This window comes from Acinonyx jubatus, chromosome D4, assembly GCF_027475565.1.
Source record: "Acinonyx jubatus isolate Ajub_Pintada_27869175 chromosome D4, VMU_Ajub_asm_v1.0, whole genome shotgun sequence".
Taxonomy (NCBI): Eukaryota; Metazoa; Chordata; class Mammalia; order Carnivora; family Felidae; genus Acinonyx; species Acinonyx jubatus.
Window position 1 is genome coordinate 3,355,336 of NC_069391.1, and position 16,024 is coordinate 3,371,359.

General features: G+C 61.4%; 1 protein-coding gene across 3 annotated transcripts in view; it reads left to right on the plus strand.

Moving 5' to 3' along the window:
- Positions 1-14,004, plus strand: part of OLFM1 (olfactomedin 1) — a 37,222-nt gene extending 23,218 nt beyond the window's left edge. For all 3 annotated transcript variants that reach the window (XM_027051687.2, XM_027051686.2, XM_015087646.3), the window contains 2 exons: positions 5,325-5,431; positions 12,334-14,004. In XM_027051687.2, the coding sequence (XP_026907488.1) occupies positions 5,325-5,431; positions 12,334-13,008 (782 nt within the window). In that variant the 3' untranslated portion in view covers positions 13,009-14,004. The remainder of the gene's footprint in view (positions 1-5,324; positions 5,432-12,333) is intronic.
- The last annotated feature ends 2,020 nt before the right edge of the window (positions 14,005-16,024 follow it).

Consider the following 16,024-nt stretch of genomic DNA (forward strand, 5'->3'; position numbering starts at 1 on the left):
ACCAGTCCCGGGGACCGCATTCTCTACGTGTCGGGAGTGCAGCCGTGTGGTCTCGCCTCTGCGTTTCTTTGTTCAGAAACACCTTGACTTGTAGATAGACCCACTGAATCGGAGTCCGCAGGTGGGGCCCAGGGATCTGCATCTAACCAGCACCCGGGCGATTCAGGTAAACAACGCCAAAGCGGGAGAACCCTCGGTCTGGGGCCGGCAGTGCGGTGAAGTAGTTAAGTGCTGCTCTGTGGCCGTGTGACTCTCCCAAGGCACTGCCACCTGTTTTATCTGTACGGTGAGGGTGTAGGAGTCCCCGTGCCCTGGGGTCGCGGTGGAAGTCCAGGGACACCGTTCCCATCATGGCTGCACACTGCATCTGGCAGAGTAGGGGGTGACAGGTAGGCAAGCAGGGAGGGAGGGAGGTAGTAGGTGATAGGTAGGCAGCCAGTTAGGAAGTAGGTGATAGATAACTAGGTAGACAGGCAGAGAGCAGAGGATAGGTGAGTAGGTAGGGAGGTAGGCGGGCAGACAGTCAGTCAGTCGATAGATGAACGGACAGGTGGGTGAGCAGGTGTGGGGGTAGATAGACAGTGGATGATACAGTGAGCAGTAGCTGTCCCATCTCCCTGGGCTGTCACTTAAGCTCAGTAACTTAAGGACCACACTCCCGTCCTGCGGCTGCTGATTTGGTCTTTATTTCCGCCTTGCAAACGGGCCCCATCTTAGCGGCCCGTTCGCTTGCTTGGAGCTTCCGGTGAGCACAAAGCACAGAGCCCGCCTCCCGCTCCGTGGGGGCTGGTGGCTGGGGCTCCCGCAGCTCCCCGGCCGCCCCCCTCCCCGGCCCTGCCCCGGCGCCTTGGTGCCTTGGTCTCCAGGCTGTCTCTTGGTCCTTGGCTTGCCAAACGGCACCTCGTTACCTTCCCGGTGTGACGGTGCAGCGCCTCTAATCAGGGTTCTCCTTGTGGCCGCCTTCTCTTTAGGTCCACGATGCTGGTAATCCCTGACCCCAAAACATACACAGGGAAAAACAAACAAACAAGGTTCCATTTGTTTTGTGTCTGTTGGTAAAGATTTCTCTCTCAAGGGGATTGTATGTTTTTCCCGATGGCCCAGCCAGAAAAAAACGACTCTGAAACTCCTTTTCTAAAACTGGAGGGGGGCTCAGCGTCTCTGGGCATTCCTCTGCGGGGGGGCGGGGGGGCACTTCCGGCCACACCCCTGCAGCTCCCCTCGTTCGTTCCCAGATGAGCGAGCACCACGGTTGCCCAGCGGCCCTGTCCCCCGGGCTGGGGCGTGAAACTTCACTGCCTCCCTGGGAGGAGCCTGCGGAGTCAGGTGACCCAGCAGCTACACCAGCCGAGCCAGAGACTCGGGATCCAGTGCAAAATGTTGTTCGTACATCAAGGCATCCTGAGCGTGTCGTGTGCCTGCTAGCTTCAGGCCTCAGTTTTCCTGTCTTTAAGAACAGGGGGAGGGATAGCTGATTTTAGGGCTTCCCGCATTATACCATCCTGGGTGGGAAAGAAGTACCCAGACACCCAGAGCACTACAGTCTGGGGTGGCGGGGTGGGGGGGATTTTCTTGTCCCACGGAGAACACATCTGAGTGAAGCCCCGGGGCATCACCGACCCCACCAGCCCAGCGTGCACGTTGCTAGCCATCAGACTGTAGACGTTTTTGCCAGTTTTGGGTGTCGGGCATGGCGCTTTGCCTCGGCACTGTTTCCTAGGCTCGCTCTCCTGGAGGAGGCAAGCCTGAAGCCTCCCTCCTGTTCTCTGGCCCTGGAGGTGTGGCGGGTTCAGGGAGGCAGAGGGATCGGCCCTGACCTGCTCCCAGGGGCCTGCAGGGGCCGGTGAGCGAGCTGCTGGCCCAAGGGTGCTGCGTCCCGTCGAGGCTTGAGAGCTGAGTGTGGGTGCCTCTGCCTGCAGGAGACCCCGAGGGGGTGGCGGGGAGGAAGCAGACCCGCATCCAAGGCCCTCCTCACGTCTTGGCCTGGGTGGGATCCTGGCAGGGCCGGCGTCGCCTTCTGGAGTCCTCCCAGGAAGCACTCAAGATTATGCCTGGTGAGAGGTCTCCTGACGCCTGCCCTGCCCTGCCCGTGAGCGGAGGCGGGGTGAGTGGCCCTCTCCGTGCCCCTCCCAGGCTCCAGGGCTGTGTGCAGCCTGAGCTCTGTCCTCAGGCTGCTCTCCCTGCAAGGACACGGGTCTGCCAAGCTCCCAGCTTTGTGAACTGTTCCCAGTCCTTGAGGGATGAAAGCTGGGAGCAAGGGAGACCAAAAGCCCGGGGGGCCCGGCCTGCCTGCCGCGGGGCCGTCGACCCCACGGTCTGGTCTCTCTTTGGTGGGCGTGTCGCCCCGGACCCGCTCAAGGCTCCTCGTGGAGACTGTCCAGGCTGTTGTCAGAAGCGAGTTCCTTCTAGGAATATGGCAAGAGGCAAATGACTTCGTCTGCAGGACACTGCCTCGTCCGGGCTCCCGGCTCTTCGGGCATCCTCCCTCCTGAGACCCGTCCTGGGCTCTCGAGGGCGGCCGTGCGGGCCCAGCAACTCCGCCCCCTCCAAGCTGCACCTGCGCAGGGGCGCTTCCCGAGCCTCCTCCCCGCCTTACGCACATCCTGAGCCCTCGTGACAGAAAGGGACACCTACCTTCCTGAACTGCATGTGCCAAGACTCTTCCGTGAGGCCCTGCCACAGGGCTCTCTGAGATCATGTCAGCTCCCGAGGTCATGGCAGAACCCGTCTGGACAGAGAACCAAAAATAACTCCCTGACTCAAGCAGGGCTGGCTGCCTCCAGCCCCATAGGCCCTGCTCCCCTGCTCCGCAGCCCAGGCCAGGAGGCTCATGGTGGGCAGGACGTGGTGTAGCGGTTCAGGGCAGCCGTGACCCCGACTCTACTGGGGACGAACCCCGTCTTTTCCACAGCCGTAGTCTGAGTTCACAGCCATGATCGTGGCTGCTACCCCCACTGAGCACTGATTCACATCAGCTGCCCTCCTGGACTCTCCCCCCTGGTCAACCCCTTCAGTCTCCACTGCTCCCCTCTGAGTTCGTGGCAAAGGAAGAAGGTCTGTGCCTCACTCCGGGGAGGGTGACCCTCGCTCTCTTGCTGTCCCCTGTGCTGGGCACCTAGCGGAGCAGTAGACTCGTGAGGATTTTCTGAGAGGAGTAATTTCACCTCTAAGTACCTGAGCTGAGCGGTCACTCACTCACTCACTCACTCGTTCACAGCCAGCTCCCCAGGCTGGGCCTTGCAGAAAGAGCGTGAGTGCAAGTGCAACGGGCTTATTGCCTGGGGCGGTAAGACCGGGCCGCCGCTTGGGTCCACGGCCCCAGGAAATGTGTGGTCGTGAGCATGAGTCAGTGGGGACAAGGTGGGCAGAGTTCAGAAGGCAGAGGTCTCGGGAAGAGGCGTGGGTTTGGGCCAAGCCACAGAGGACCGGTGGGAGGGTGGGGGGTGCATTCCAGGTGGAGGGAACAGCCCCAGCAAAGGTGTGGAGGCAGGAAGGGCCTGGCATCTGAGCCGAGCTGAGGCGTTGGCTCGCTCTTTGCCTTCTGAGTATGGCGTGGGGGACAGATATCTGTTCTCCTTCGGGCAGTCATCGTCTAGCACAGTGGGGGGTATGGCTGCACAGACTTGGCCGGGACTTCGGTGTGCGATTGGATAGAAACCCGCAGGCCCGCTGGGTTCCCCAAGCCATGACATCCTTGGGGGCGATGGCCCCTTTGGACTCCTCCTTCCAGGCAGGACCGCTGTCCCCTGGCTCAGCGGTGGGGAGGCTGGAGGGGTCCCTGGTCAGCATCTCCAGATTCCCACCCAGTTCAGAGAAGCTGCTGTCTCCTGGCAGCCCAGAGCCCCCAGGTCACAGGAACCCTACCGGGCAGAGGGGGACACCAGCCTTGGGTCCTGCTTCTCCCACGTTCCCCCTCCTCCAGACCAAACACTTAGGGAACCCCACCCCGAATCCTCAAGAGGCGCGTTAGGTGAAAAGTTGGTACGGGCTCTCCTGAGATTTCCGAGAACCCACCCACTTTTTCTTACTTCTAGTCCCTGTAGATGCTGGCTAACCTTGGACGGCCGTCCAGTCCCCTCGTCCACCCTCTCTCCTCCCACAGAGGGGGGACAGGGCCCGGCAAGCTTGCTGTGATTCTCGGAGACCTGGCCCGCCTGCAGCCTGCGAGCCATGACTGCTGCCCGGAAGCTCGGTCTGTGAGGGGACAGTACTTACGTGGGAGAGCACACGATTGCTCCTGAAGGCGGAACAGACAGGAAATCTGGAGAAGGGGAAGGGATAGGCGGGTAAAAATAGGTGTGGACTCAAGGCAGCAGCGGGAGCAGGGCGGCACCACCGATGGGAATTTGGAGGCGAAGCCAGCCCCGCTATTGCCTGCTGGTGGCTCTTACCTACCCCGCCACGGCCTCCGTGCTCCCTCCAGGCACTGGGCCGCGATGTCAGGGGTCTGTCTCGGCAGTCTTGTGCGATGATGCTAATGTATATACTCACCCCGCTTTAAGTTCGTAGAGAGAGACTAGTCTCTCAGGCCTGGCCTGCCGTGCGCTTTGCCGGATTATCCTGGCTAAACTGTGTCCCCAGGTTAAGTCACTGACAATCTTCCGAAAACTCCCGGATCTTCTTGGGACCTTGCGGACCTCATGTCCGCGTGCTGATAGGCTCCTATGGGTCCGGAGCACCCTGTGGCCAGGATTCTGGAAGGCCTGAGTGGCTGTGCACACGGGCTGGTGTTCGCCCGAGAGTGGAGTCTTTGCTGGGCCGACAGGTGCAGCCTGGGAGGCCCATGGGACTGTGGGAAGGGTGCTGGGTCCCAGCCTCAGCGGTGCCGAGTGGCTGTGTGGCCCTGAGTCCGTCCCGGCCCTCAGGCCACATCCGAGGGCCCCTCTGTCCCTCTGCCCTGCTCCATCAATGCCTCCAGGGTCCCTGCTCTCAGGCTGCAGGGCTCCCCCCAGGCAGAAGGGAGCTTCTCCCTCTGCGGGAGAGGCTCGCAGGCTGTCCCGCAGAGGAGGAGCTGGCCACTCCCCTAGTCTGGTTCTGACTGACGGAGGGGCGCAGAGCAGCGGGCTCCTCCCAGAGACGCGCCTCGGGGCCCAGGCGGCACCTTGCAGGGAGCCCTGGGGTGACCCCGCAGCACGGGGCCTTCGGATGCACCCTGCCATCTCTCCGGCCGCGTTATGGGCTGGAGCTGTGGCTGAGCCCATTGCCCAGGAAAACAAGGGCGGCCGTTAGACCGAGAGGGGCGGACGGGACCCGCGTCCTCCTGCGGTGGGAGGCTGGGGTCGGGCCGGGGGACTCACCCTTCTGCACTGTGCACTGTCTTCCAGCTTGTGGGAAGCTGACGGGCATCAGTGACCCCGTGACCATCAAGACCTCTGGCTCGAGGTTCGGGTCCTGGATGACAGACCCTCTGGCCCCCGAAGGGGATAACAGGGTAAGTGCCCCCCCCCTGTCCGTCGGGCCTGGGTGTGAGGTTGTTTGGACAAGAGTGCCCTCGTGGGCCAGGCGAGCCTGTCTCCGTCCCCCGTGTGTCTGGCCCTCGCTCCGATGCCCGGGTGCCCACCCACCCAGAAAACCACTCCGGCGGTTGTGGCTTGAGCACAGCCTGGGGCCCCTGGGGGTGCGTTCCCGGGCCCAGGCGGCTTTGCAGAGGGGCCCAGGTCCCTCGCTGAGGTCCCTGTGCTAACCCAGAGCCCCAGACCACAGGGATGGGTCGCTGTATGAGACCCCGAGATTGATCGCGGTGACTGTCAGAGCAGGTGGATCCGTGCATAGCCTCCGAGGCTCGACTCTGTCTCTCTGGCTGGGGAGGGGGGGGAGGGGCGGGGAGGAGGGGGAGGGGGCAGGGGTGCTTGGAGTCCTTCTCCCTGGCTGCGGCCGCCCCAGACGTTTCCAGCCCCATCTCTGCTCCAGAACTGCTCGGCCTTCCTTACTTTAATGACGTCTCATTTGTATTTCATTTGTTATTCCTTTCAAGGCTGATGGAAACTCGCGTTCCTTTTTGATTTAGGGAAGAGGCTGTGTTCTTTTTTTTCTAGACTTCTCCCCTGGGTAAAAACGCAGAAAAGGAGAGCAGCGCAGGGCCTAGGTTGTGGTGTTTGAGCCCCTTTGGGGTGTGGGTGCGAGGGCTGGCTGGCTGAGCGCAGGGACGCCCGCACAGAGCTGTGACGGCGGCACTTAGAGCCTCCGCCAGGGGAAGACTCGCCCGGGGTTCCCAGGGGAAGAAGGACAGAGTCTGGGCCACGCTGTCGCTGTCCCGCGGCCATGCGCCCCGGCCCCGCGTGAACAGGCCAGACTCCGGGGCGGTTCCTGCCCTCCCTCCCCCTTGTTTTCAGGGGGTTGCGGGACATTTGGAAACTGATCACTTTCGTAAAAAGTCTCACCTCTTCCTTCAGGCAGGATTGAGAGCAGGGCGGGGGGGGCGGGGGGCAGTTAGAAATCTGAGACCTTCTAAGGGCCTTGTCTGGGCGACTCTAATGGGAAGGGGTGGGTGGCTTTCTCTCCCCGAGATTCCTGATCCCCCCAGCTCCCCTCCCCCACTCACACACCTGCCGGGAAGCATGAGGCATCATCTCTTGTATTTGGGACAAGGGGTGGCTCCATGCTTCTGGCACACTTCCTCCTGGGGAAGGTGGGTGGGGGACAGTGACTGTGGGCTCTCTGGGAGCCTGAGACTTGTCTGCCCACCCTCCCGCCCCCGCCTGGGGCGCCTTCCTGCCTTCCTGGTGTTCTCCAGCCCCTGCTGCGGAGGACTCTAGGGGGGCCGGCCAGGGACTGACTGCAAACCCGGGATATGCATGCAGACACGGGTCTGCGGGGCGTTTCCGTTCTGTTTCCAGAGTCTGGACGGTCAGCTGGCGTTGGCCAGTTTTCTGACGGTTTGATTGGCTAGTTGTTATCCGGATCGGTTTTCTGGTCCACATCCCTCGTGGCGAACCCCAGCTGTGCTCTGGGGCGGCATTCGGGAAACAAAAGCGAGGCGCGCAGGCAGGGCCCCGAGAGAGCACCGCTCTCCGTGCCGGCACCGCTCACACACTCAGGCGTGCGCGCAGGTCCGTCAACACAAGGGAAGGTAGCTGCTGGGCCTCGACACGCGTGCCTGCCCCGGTCGGGCCTCCTGCGACCCTCCAGCCACCCGCCAGTGTGGAAACCACCCTTACGTCTGCCGTTTGATGAGAAAACCCGGGTCCAGTCTCTTGCCTAAGGTCTCAGGAAAGGTCGGTCCGTGGGTTTATTAACGAACATGTGCAGCAGGCTGAGTCTCCCGAGACCATGCTCTCCCCACCTCCTGCCTGCAGCCCGCCTCCTCGCCCCCTACACACACACACACACACACACACACACACACACACACCCAGACAGGCCCTTGGGGAGCCTGGAGCCAGAACCAGTGACCTCGGTCGCTGCGGAGAATGAACCCGAGTCGGGGGCACTGAGCCCGCGTCTGACGCTGCAGACGTGCCTCTGGCCCCCGTTTTGATGTTGCTTTCCTTTGTTGTAAACAGCACCAGGCAGAGGATCTCTCTTCCCAGAGATACCACGTGTCGGGGCTCCTGGAGGCCCAGCTGTTTGCCCGCCCCGAACAGGGAGGATGGAGGTGTGCGAGGCTGTTGAGGGCTGATGCATGCCCTTGATAATTAGACATCTATTTTCTGCTCGATGACTCAATCGCCCTCCAGGAGAGGAGGCCCTGGTGACGGACAGAGCGTGCCAGAGAGGGACGGCGGGAGGAGGCTTCGCGGGGAGCCGCCAGCAAGGGGAAGGGAGGAGCCGGGGCTGGCTGGTGGGGGCCGCTGGGCGCTGGGCATTCGGCAGCTCAGAGCCCGGCCCCCGTGTGGTTGGGGCTGATCGGAGCCGCACGCTTAGCACGGCCACCGCCAGCTCCCAGCTGGCTGCGCGACGCGTCCCCGGGCCCTGCCGTTGATGTGGAAGAGTGCTGTTTCGTGTGATCTGTTTCGTGTTCCCGTCCGGGGTGTCCCACGCACGCGGGAGACCAGTAACCTGCTCCAAAGGGAAACAGGAATCCGTGTCAGTGTCGGGGGCAGGCGCAGCGAGAGGCCGGGGGCGGGGAAGTTGCGCGGGGGTCCTTGGCGGCAGTGGGGGGGACCCACGGGGGGCCTCAGAGTAGAAGCCACAGCCTGCTGCTTCCCGATGCCCTTGCGCTGAGGTGTTAGAACAAGGTTAGCTCAGGGCGCCTTTGTGTTCTTCCTTGACTCCTTTATTAAGCACCAGCTGTGTGCCAGGTGCTATGCTGGCCTCTGGTGTCCTTCCACTGTGTCCAGATGCTGCCTTCTCTCGGCTGTGACAGGCCCACACGCTTGTGGTGGCACCGGGACTCCAGAAGCTCTTAACCCTGATGCCGGGCTGTGTCCGCCTCCCCACCCCCAGGAGACCCTTTGCCCTGATTCTGAGACCTGTTGCCTGCTCTGTGGACCAACCTTCTAGAGTCCAGAACACCTTCTTTCCTATTGGCTGGCTTCTGCCGTGGATGTCCCAGGCGTCAGTCCCTCTGTGTCTACATCTGTTTTCTTAGGACAGCAGTCATGGGACTTAGGGCCCACCCTAACCCAGAGGCCCTCACCTGGAGATCCTTAATGATGTCTGCAAAACTCTCTTTTCCAAATAAGGTCACATTTAGAGGTTCCTGAATGTGGACATATCTTTGGGGGGGTCGCCATTCACCCCACTACAAAATTGAGAGCTCCCTGCCCCGGGGGGTTCCGGGGGAGCGTAGGAAACGGCCTCTGGGCGGTGAGCTTGATCAGTGGGGGGAGAGGGCATCGCGGTGGGAGCATCTCTCAGTCCCCGGGAGCCAGGGACTTGGCCTGGCAGGTGCAGAGGCAGCCGGAAGCTGGGGAGAGTGATGGTCTGGGGGTTCACTCGGCATCAGGCCCCGGAGCCAGCAGGGAGCTGATGGCATAACTGAGGGCACGGGGGCACAGGCCACTGGTTCCATCGTGAGATGCGCTCTGAAGCAGCCTGCTGTGGCCACGGCCGCCTCTGAGCCTCTGACGTAGGAGGCCAGTGGAGAGCACTCGGGGTCACGTCATCCGTGCCGCGTTCTGTGAAGGGGAAACTGAGGCCAGGCAGAGACCGAGGGTCCGCGCCTGTATCTGGGACGATCTCTCCAGGAGGACTGGTCGTCCACAGGGCCCTTCCTCAAGATCACTGGTGCCTACGAAGGTCAAGGTGGGTGTGTTTCTGAATCCGGCCTCGCCCGGGGAAAGACGTGTCTGCTTGGGCTCCTAAGCGGGAGCAAAAGAAACCTCGGGCCTGGGTGTCGCCCACACCCGCTTGCCATGCACCACACAGGTGTGCGGCCCTCTTCCTAGAAGGGGAAGGGAGGGTTTCGGTGGTCTTCAGCCAGGGGCATTTCTGGGCTCCAGGGCAAGACCTTGCACCCTGCGGGCATAATGCCCGGTTCCGGGCCAGGCCAGCACCCCTGTGGCTCGTCAGCCCCGCCGGCTGACGCTGGGGACAGCATCACTCTGTACGGAGGAGGGTGGTCCACAGCCCCCTGGCCTCTCCCCACCGGATGTCAGGGGCACCCCCATCCCCGGGGCAGAGCCCCTCCTGGCTGGGAGCCCGGGGCCTGGCCACCTGGTGTGGGCATAGCTTCTGCCCGCTGGCAGACCCACCAGACCCCTCTGGCCTCAGCTTTCTGTCTGAATGGGGGTAACAGCCCTCTCGGCACTCGGGTGGGCGTGAGAACCAGAAGCGGCAGGGGGCCAGTCCCGGCCACAGAGTCCCGTGTGTGTGAAGACAGACCTGTGCCCGGGCTTCTAGACACGGCGGTGCTGACCTGGGCCTTTACCTGGGTGGCCAGCCTTGGGTCTCAGGCGGAAGAGGAGTCCTTCCGGGAAGCACGAGTGCCCAGAGATGAAAAAGGTCTCCCGCCCCCACCCGGCTGTGAATGCCAAGTGCCCAAACATCTGGTAGGGTCTGGCCCCCAGCCGGGAGCTGGGGCCTGGGCCACCCTTTCGTGGCCGCCCCACACGTTCCAGAAGCTCAGCCTTGCAGATGCCTTGGCCTTGGACCTGGGCTGGGAGCAAGAACTCTCGAACAGTCGGTTTCTCAAAGGGACCCCCCTGCTTATCTGCTCTGGGCCGGGCCCTGGGCTGCCCGGGAGGGGACACGGGGAGACGGCCTGGCCCCACACTCGCCCTGTGTAGCTGGGGTAATGGTTTTCCACTTGGTTTGTCTAATCCAGAGATGGGTCTTAAAAATCTTGGTGCTGGGGCCACGGTGGAAACCAGTCATGTGGGAGTGGTGGGGCCAGGAGGCGAGGAGCCCAGGCTGAGAGTCCCGGGAGGAGCCAGGCAGGGTCAGGTCCACAGCAAAGCAGCGGGGGCTCCAAGCTGGAGGGTCCGACCTCACCCGGAAGCTTTAACCAACACGCGTGCCTGGCTGCATCCCTGGAGTCCGGTGTGATCTTTCTGGGGAGTGGGCGTGCCCCGGGGCTCAGAGGGCAGCCGGGTTCCAGGCTCTAGGGGCTCAGCTGTGGGGGTTCAGGACGAGGCCGGAGAGTCGGGATTCCGTGTGAGCCTGGGGACGTGGGAAGGAGGGAAAAGGCATTCCGGTCGGGAGAGGAGAGTGAGGAGAGGTGCCCTCTGTGAAGGCAGGGACCCCTCCTCTCGGGGCCCGTGGGGCTGTGATCATGTGCCTCTTTTTGTATAGAGTGTCTTGTCTCTTTGTGGTTAAACATTTAGCCCCTTGTGCTGATGTTCCCTCCCAGCCTAAATTGCATTTTCCAAAAGCATGGTGCCCTGCATCCAATTTGCTAATTTCCGGAAAGAAAAGGCAGTTTACAAATCCTGAGCAATTCGATGCCCGTTTCACCCATCTCTGCCCACGGCAAGGAGGCACCGGACCCTGGGGGTCTCTAGGGTCACAGGCCCACTCGTGGGGGAGGAGATGTCTGTGCTCATTCAGAGAGGGAGAGAGGCAGTTCCTGCAGGCACGGGTCAGGAGAGGGTTTGGGGGGGTGTCATTGGAGCCTGATCTTGGAACCAGTAGTGAGCTCCCTGTCTCAGGACAGAGCCAGGTGGAGGCAGGAGGGCCACCCCTCGGCCGCGCAGTCACGGCCTCCGAAACCCCTTGATTCACGGCACTTGCCCGTTCTGATCCCAGACCCACATCACCGTGGGCTGGTCTGAGGGGGGTGCTAAGGGTAATAAAAGCCTCCAGACGAGACCCGGGTTTTTTGGCGTATGTGTGTGCGTGTGCGTGCGTGCGTGTGTGTGTGTGTGTATCTCATTAAAAACAGAAAGCGCACCTGCCTCTAAGCATCCGAATGGATGCCTCAGGAACGAGGTTATGATTTTTTGTAAATTTTTTAACGCGTGTGTAATGCCATGTCTGAAAGCCCCACACCCTTAATCTCTCCTGCAGCCGGCAGAGCCCTTGATGGATAAAGCAGCTGTCTCATTGCCAGACAGATGCACTGGGGGTGGCATTAGCCCGGCAGATTTTCCTCTGACTGACTGCATTGCTTTCTAATTTGCTCCCATATTGGTGGAAAATGACTAAAGCGTTTTGTACAAAGTCTAGACCGTTTTCGAGTCAACTGGCATTTAAGCGATAATCGGAAACCTCTTCCACTGTGGCCCCAAATGGGGGCCACGACTGGGTTTGTTATCGTGGTGGCTTGTGACACCGGGGGCCCTGCACGAAGCCCCCATTCTTCCTGGAGAAAAATCCCCCGTGTCGGGTGTGACAGAGAGATCCCACGCGCGGCGCCCCAAACGCCAAATCGGTGCCTTCCTGCCCTGCAGGCAGTGCAGCCGTGACGGCCTGGAGGGGCGAGAGGTCCTGTGTTCGGCAGCCCCTGGCTCTCGGGGGCTGGCCCTCCGTGGCGCCCTTGGCGATGGGCCCCCATGCCACAGGAGCCCCTGGCGGCTGCGGGCGTTCTCATCCGGCGCTGTCTCGCTGGCTTGGGGGTTCGTACCCTGATGGAGTCCCTTCCTTCCCCCCATGAGTGTGAGCACCTGCTGTGTACCCGGCTGGAGAGGGAGCAGTGGACACAGCCCGAGCAGAGGGCTCCATTTCGGGGCCGACGGCCCCCAAGCCCCCTCTGCAGGGTGTGCTCCCCCAGCCCTTCTCTGAACCGGACCCTTCTCTCCAGGCGGGGAGCAGCCCTGGGCCCTTGGACATGCGCCCTGCGGGCTCGGAGGGGGGACATGACGGGACCCCGTGTGGCCTCCCTGGCTCTCTCGGTGCCGGCCCGATGCCCGGTAGATTGAACCCGGAGTCGGGGGGAGGGGGGGGAGTTGGTCCGAGGGGGGAGCCGTCCCCCCACCCCACCCCCAGCGGCTGACGGGTGTGCCCTCTCCGCAGGTTTGGTACATGGACGGCTACCACAACAACCGCTTCGTCCGCGAGTACAAGTCCATGGCCGACTTCATGACCACGGACAATTTCACGTCGCACCGCCTCCCGCACCCCTGGTCCGGCACGGGGCAGGTGGTCTACAATGGCTCCATCTACTTCAACAAGTTCCAAAGCCACATCGTCATCAGGTTCGACCTGAAGACGGAGGCCATCCTCAAGACACGCAGCCTGGACTACGCCGGGTACAACAACATGTACCACTACGCCTGGGGCGGCCACTCGGACATCGACCTCATGGTGGACGAGAACGGGCTGTGGGCCGTCTATGCCACCAACCAGAACGCCGGCAACATCGTGATCAGCAAGCTGGACCCCGTGTCCCTGCAGGTGCTACAGACCTGGAACACGAGCTACCCCAAGCGCAGCGCCGGCGAGGCCTTCATCATCTGCGGGACCCTCTACGTCACCAACGGCTACTCGGGGGGCACCAAGGTCCACTACGCATACCAGACCAATGCCTCCACCTACGAGTACATCGACATCCCCTTCCAGAACAAGTACTCCCACATCTCCATGTTGGATTACAACCCCAAGGACCGCGCCCTGTACGCCTGGAACAACGGCCACCAGATCCTCTACAACGTCACCCTGTTCCACGTCATCCGGTCCGATGAGTTGTAGTCGCACCTGCCCGGAGGCCGAGGGTCCGTGTCCTCACCCGCGTGGGAGTCTCTGCGAAGCAGCTGCCAACATAAGCTCACAATGCTAATCATACACTGACTTCGAAACGATCAGCAGCAGCGTTCTCTCCGTGCACTTCTGGTCCGAGCAAGAGGGCGACACCCTTGGGAAGAGACCCCCATCTTTGCAGCTGGAACTGCAGTCCAGGGCTCCCTGACCCCCCCCCCCACCCCCAAGCGCCGCCCCCGCCCGGCCCCCTTTCCGGTCAAACAATCTCATACAGAAGCAAGGCAATGACTGTTGGCCGGCTCTCGGCCGAGAACAACCACTGTCAGGTCGCATGGACATCCCCCCCTAGATCGTGCCCAGCTCCGGTGGACGTGACCGCCGTGTCCCGACCAGGGCTCCCCCCCACCCCCGCCCCGGGCCGCTCGGGGCGTCCGCAGGGGCCGACGTAGGCTAGTGTAACTCATCCGTGACGGCTGCCGTCTCTCCACCGCGTGTCCTGTCTTAGCTGAGCTGAGGCTCGGCGTCCCCACGGACCCGCGTGGAGCGGATGGCCGCAGCGCCCACTTGTTTGAGCTCGTGTCCCCCGTAGATATATCGTGCCGCGTCCGTCTGTCCTTTCCTTGAGGCGGTAGCTCTGTGTGTTCAGTTGATGCTGTGAACGTTGTAAATGCCGTGCCGTAGTTTGGGTTAATAAGTGGATGGTTTTTGTTTCCAAAAAGAAAAAAAAAAAATACTCAGTGTTCACCCTTAGAAAGAGGTAACCAAGTTCATGTTGATAGTAATCGAAGGAATTCTACTCCTCTTGTTAAATTACTCAGTAATGTAACCATGGGTGGCGAGGGCTTGTCTGGGGAAACTCCGTTTCCAGCGGGAAAGGAACGTTCCTGAGGGTAACAGAACGCGGGACGTACAGGTTTTAAGTAGAAATGAGGGGAACTTTGTACTGTCCAGTTATCTAAGGAACAATAAAGACAGTAGGAGATACTGTTCCCTTTGTCATTCCTGAGGCTTTGGAAGGGACGGAGACTCCGGCCCCTTGTGACGTATTCCAGAGTCTGGGCGGTCCTCTGCCCCGGAGGACACACGCTCTCCGCGGGTCTCTAACCCCCATCCCCCCACCACCGCCACCAAAAGCCTGAGAACCAGCCTGGGGCTCCACGCCCCCTGGGGTGAATCTGAATGCGGGGCTGCACCACGGGACCCCACCTCACCCCGCCCTGGGGTCTCCTCCAGGAACATCTCTGGACGCAGTGAGGGACAGAGAACCTTGCGCATCCGAGGAGCCCAGGCCAACTCACAGGTGCCTGTCGATGCGGAGGGGGGCCCGGCCACACCCCCCACCCCACATCCCTTCCTGCTTTCTTGTTGCTGCCGGAACCCCAGCATCCTTCTGCCAGGGAGCTCAGAGAGGCCCTGACCGGTGACATCAGGAGAGGAGGGGCGGGCAGAGGGATGCCAGCTCCTTAATTAGATCCTCGTCCCCACGAGCAGGACGGCTATCACACCACTGCAGGACACAGGACGAGCTTGCAGGGAAAGCTGGTCAAAGGGGGAGGCAGGGTCACACTTTCACGTTTTCACAGGTCTTCTGGGAGTGAGGCATCCAAACTCGTCCCCGTGACGGGTGGGAGCCGGTCATTCACGTAAGAGCCCCAAGTTTCGGTCAAGCGGTAATTCAGCCTCCAAGGCCCCTGCTGGTTCCTGGTGTGACAGGAGCCCGTCCAAACTCATCAGGCAGGGGCTGTTCCGTAATTACAGCTGCAATTATGGGCCAGCTTCTTGGGACTGTCCCCTAATGACAGAGGGGCCGGCAAATGTACAAATACCTGTTCTGAGTTCCAGGAACAAAATAATGACCCGAGAGGTCCAGAATGGATTTGCTGTCTCCGACTGAGTATTTGCTAGGGAAAATATTCCTCCAGGATATTAAATACGCAAGAAAAATGGTTCCATCCAGAAAGCAAATAAAACAACCGGCCAGCCACTAAATCTCCCAGATTCCAATAACTGAATATATTGGCTGATGGCAGGACATCTGTGGATGAATTTTCTTTATTAAAAGTCTGGCATGGAATCAAAACCCACGGCTCTTTGGGGGAACTCGAGGCCACGGCAGGAGACACCCAGTTCTGAGTGCGGCTGGGCCCGGGGCTTTCCCATTTCCGAAGTCCGTGATGGTTGACCCCACGCGCCTGTCCGTGGAATCTTCTGTGGCTCCCATAGACCCACGGGGTCCTGTAGACCAGGTGGGGGGAGGACGCCCACTCTCTGGCAAGCCAGCTGGAAGGGGGTCACGGCTGCGGGGGCGGAGGTCATCTCTGGCTCTTGGGAAGCACGGGGGCGCCATGCAGACGCCGGGTCACATCCGTGAGCAGGGTCAGAAATGAAGGGCAGTGATGATTGCAGATCACTGAGCACACGAGACGGGGGTGGATGGTGGTCCTTTACTGGAACGTTCAACTGCATTCTCTTTGGAGGTTCCAAGGGGAACTCGAGCACAGACCACATTGGAAGCTGACGTTGGCACCCGCCCCGCCCCCACGTGCCCCTCTGACCTCACACGCACCCTGGAGATGAGGTGACGCTCCCTGTCTCCAGATCGGGGGCCTTGGGCTCCAAGAGGCCCAGTCGTCTCTCGGGGCAGCTGACCTTCCAACCCCCAAAACGGTGTCCACGTGCACAAGACGGTGAGGACCTACACGAAGGGAGGCATCTGAATGTTCCAGGCTCTTACAGGTCCCTGGAGAGGCTGAGTGGACGCTGGGGAGGGGCTGAGCCGAGGTTTGGATGCCAAGCGGTTCCTCGGGAGGAAGTGAACGCCCCCAGAGGCCGGAGGGGGATTTGGGTCGGATCCTTGCTCAGCCCCCTAGCTGGCGTGGCTCCGAGAGACGTGGCAACTTTCACTGAAAGAATCAAGGCCAGGGGGAAGTGGCCGTGGAAACTTGGGTGCCACAGGGCGGGAGGCTGGATTCCCCGGGTGCACCGGAGGGGCTTTCCGGGGCCTGAG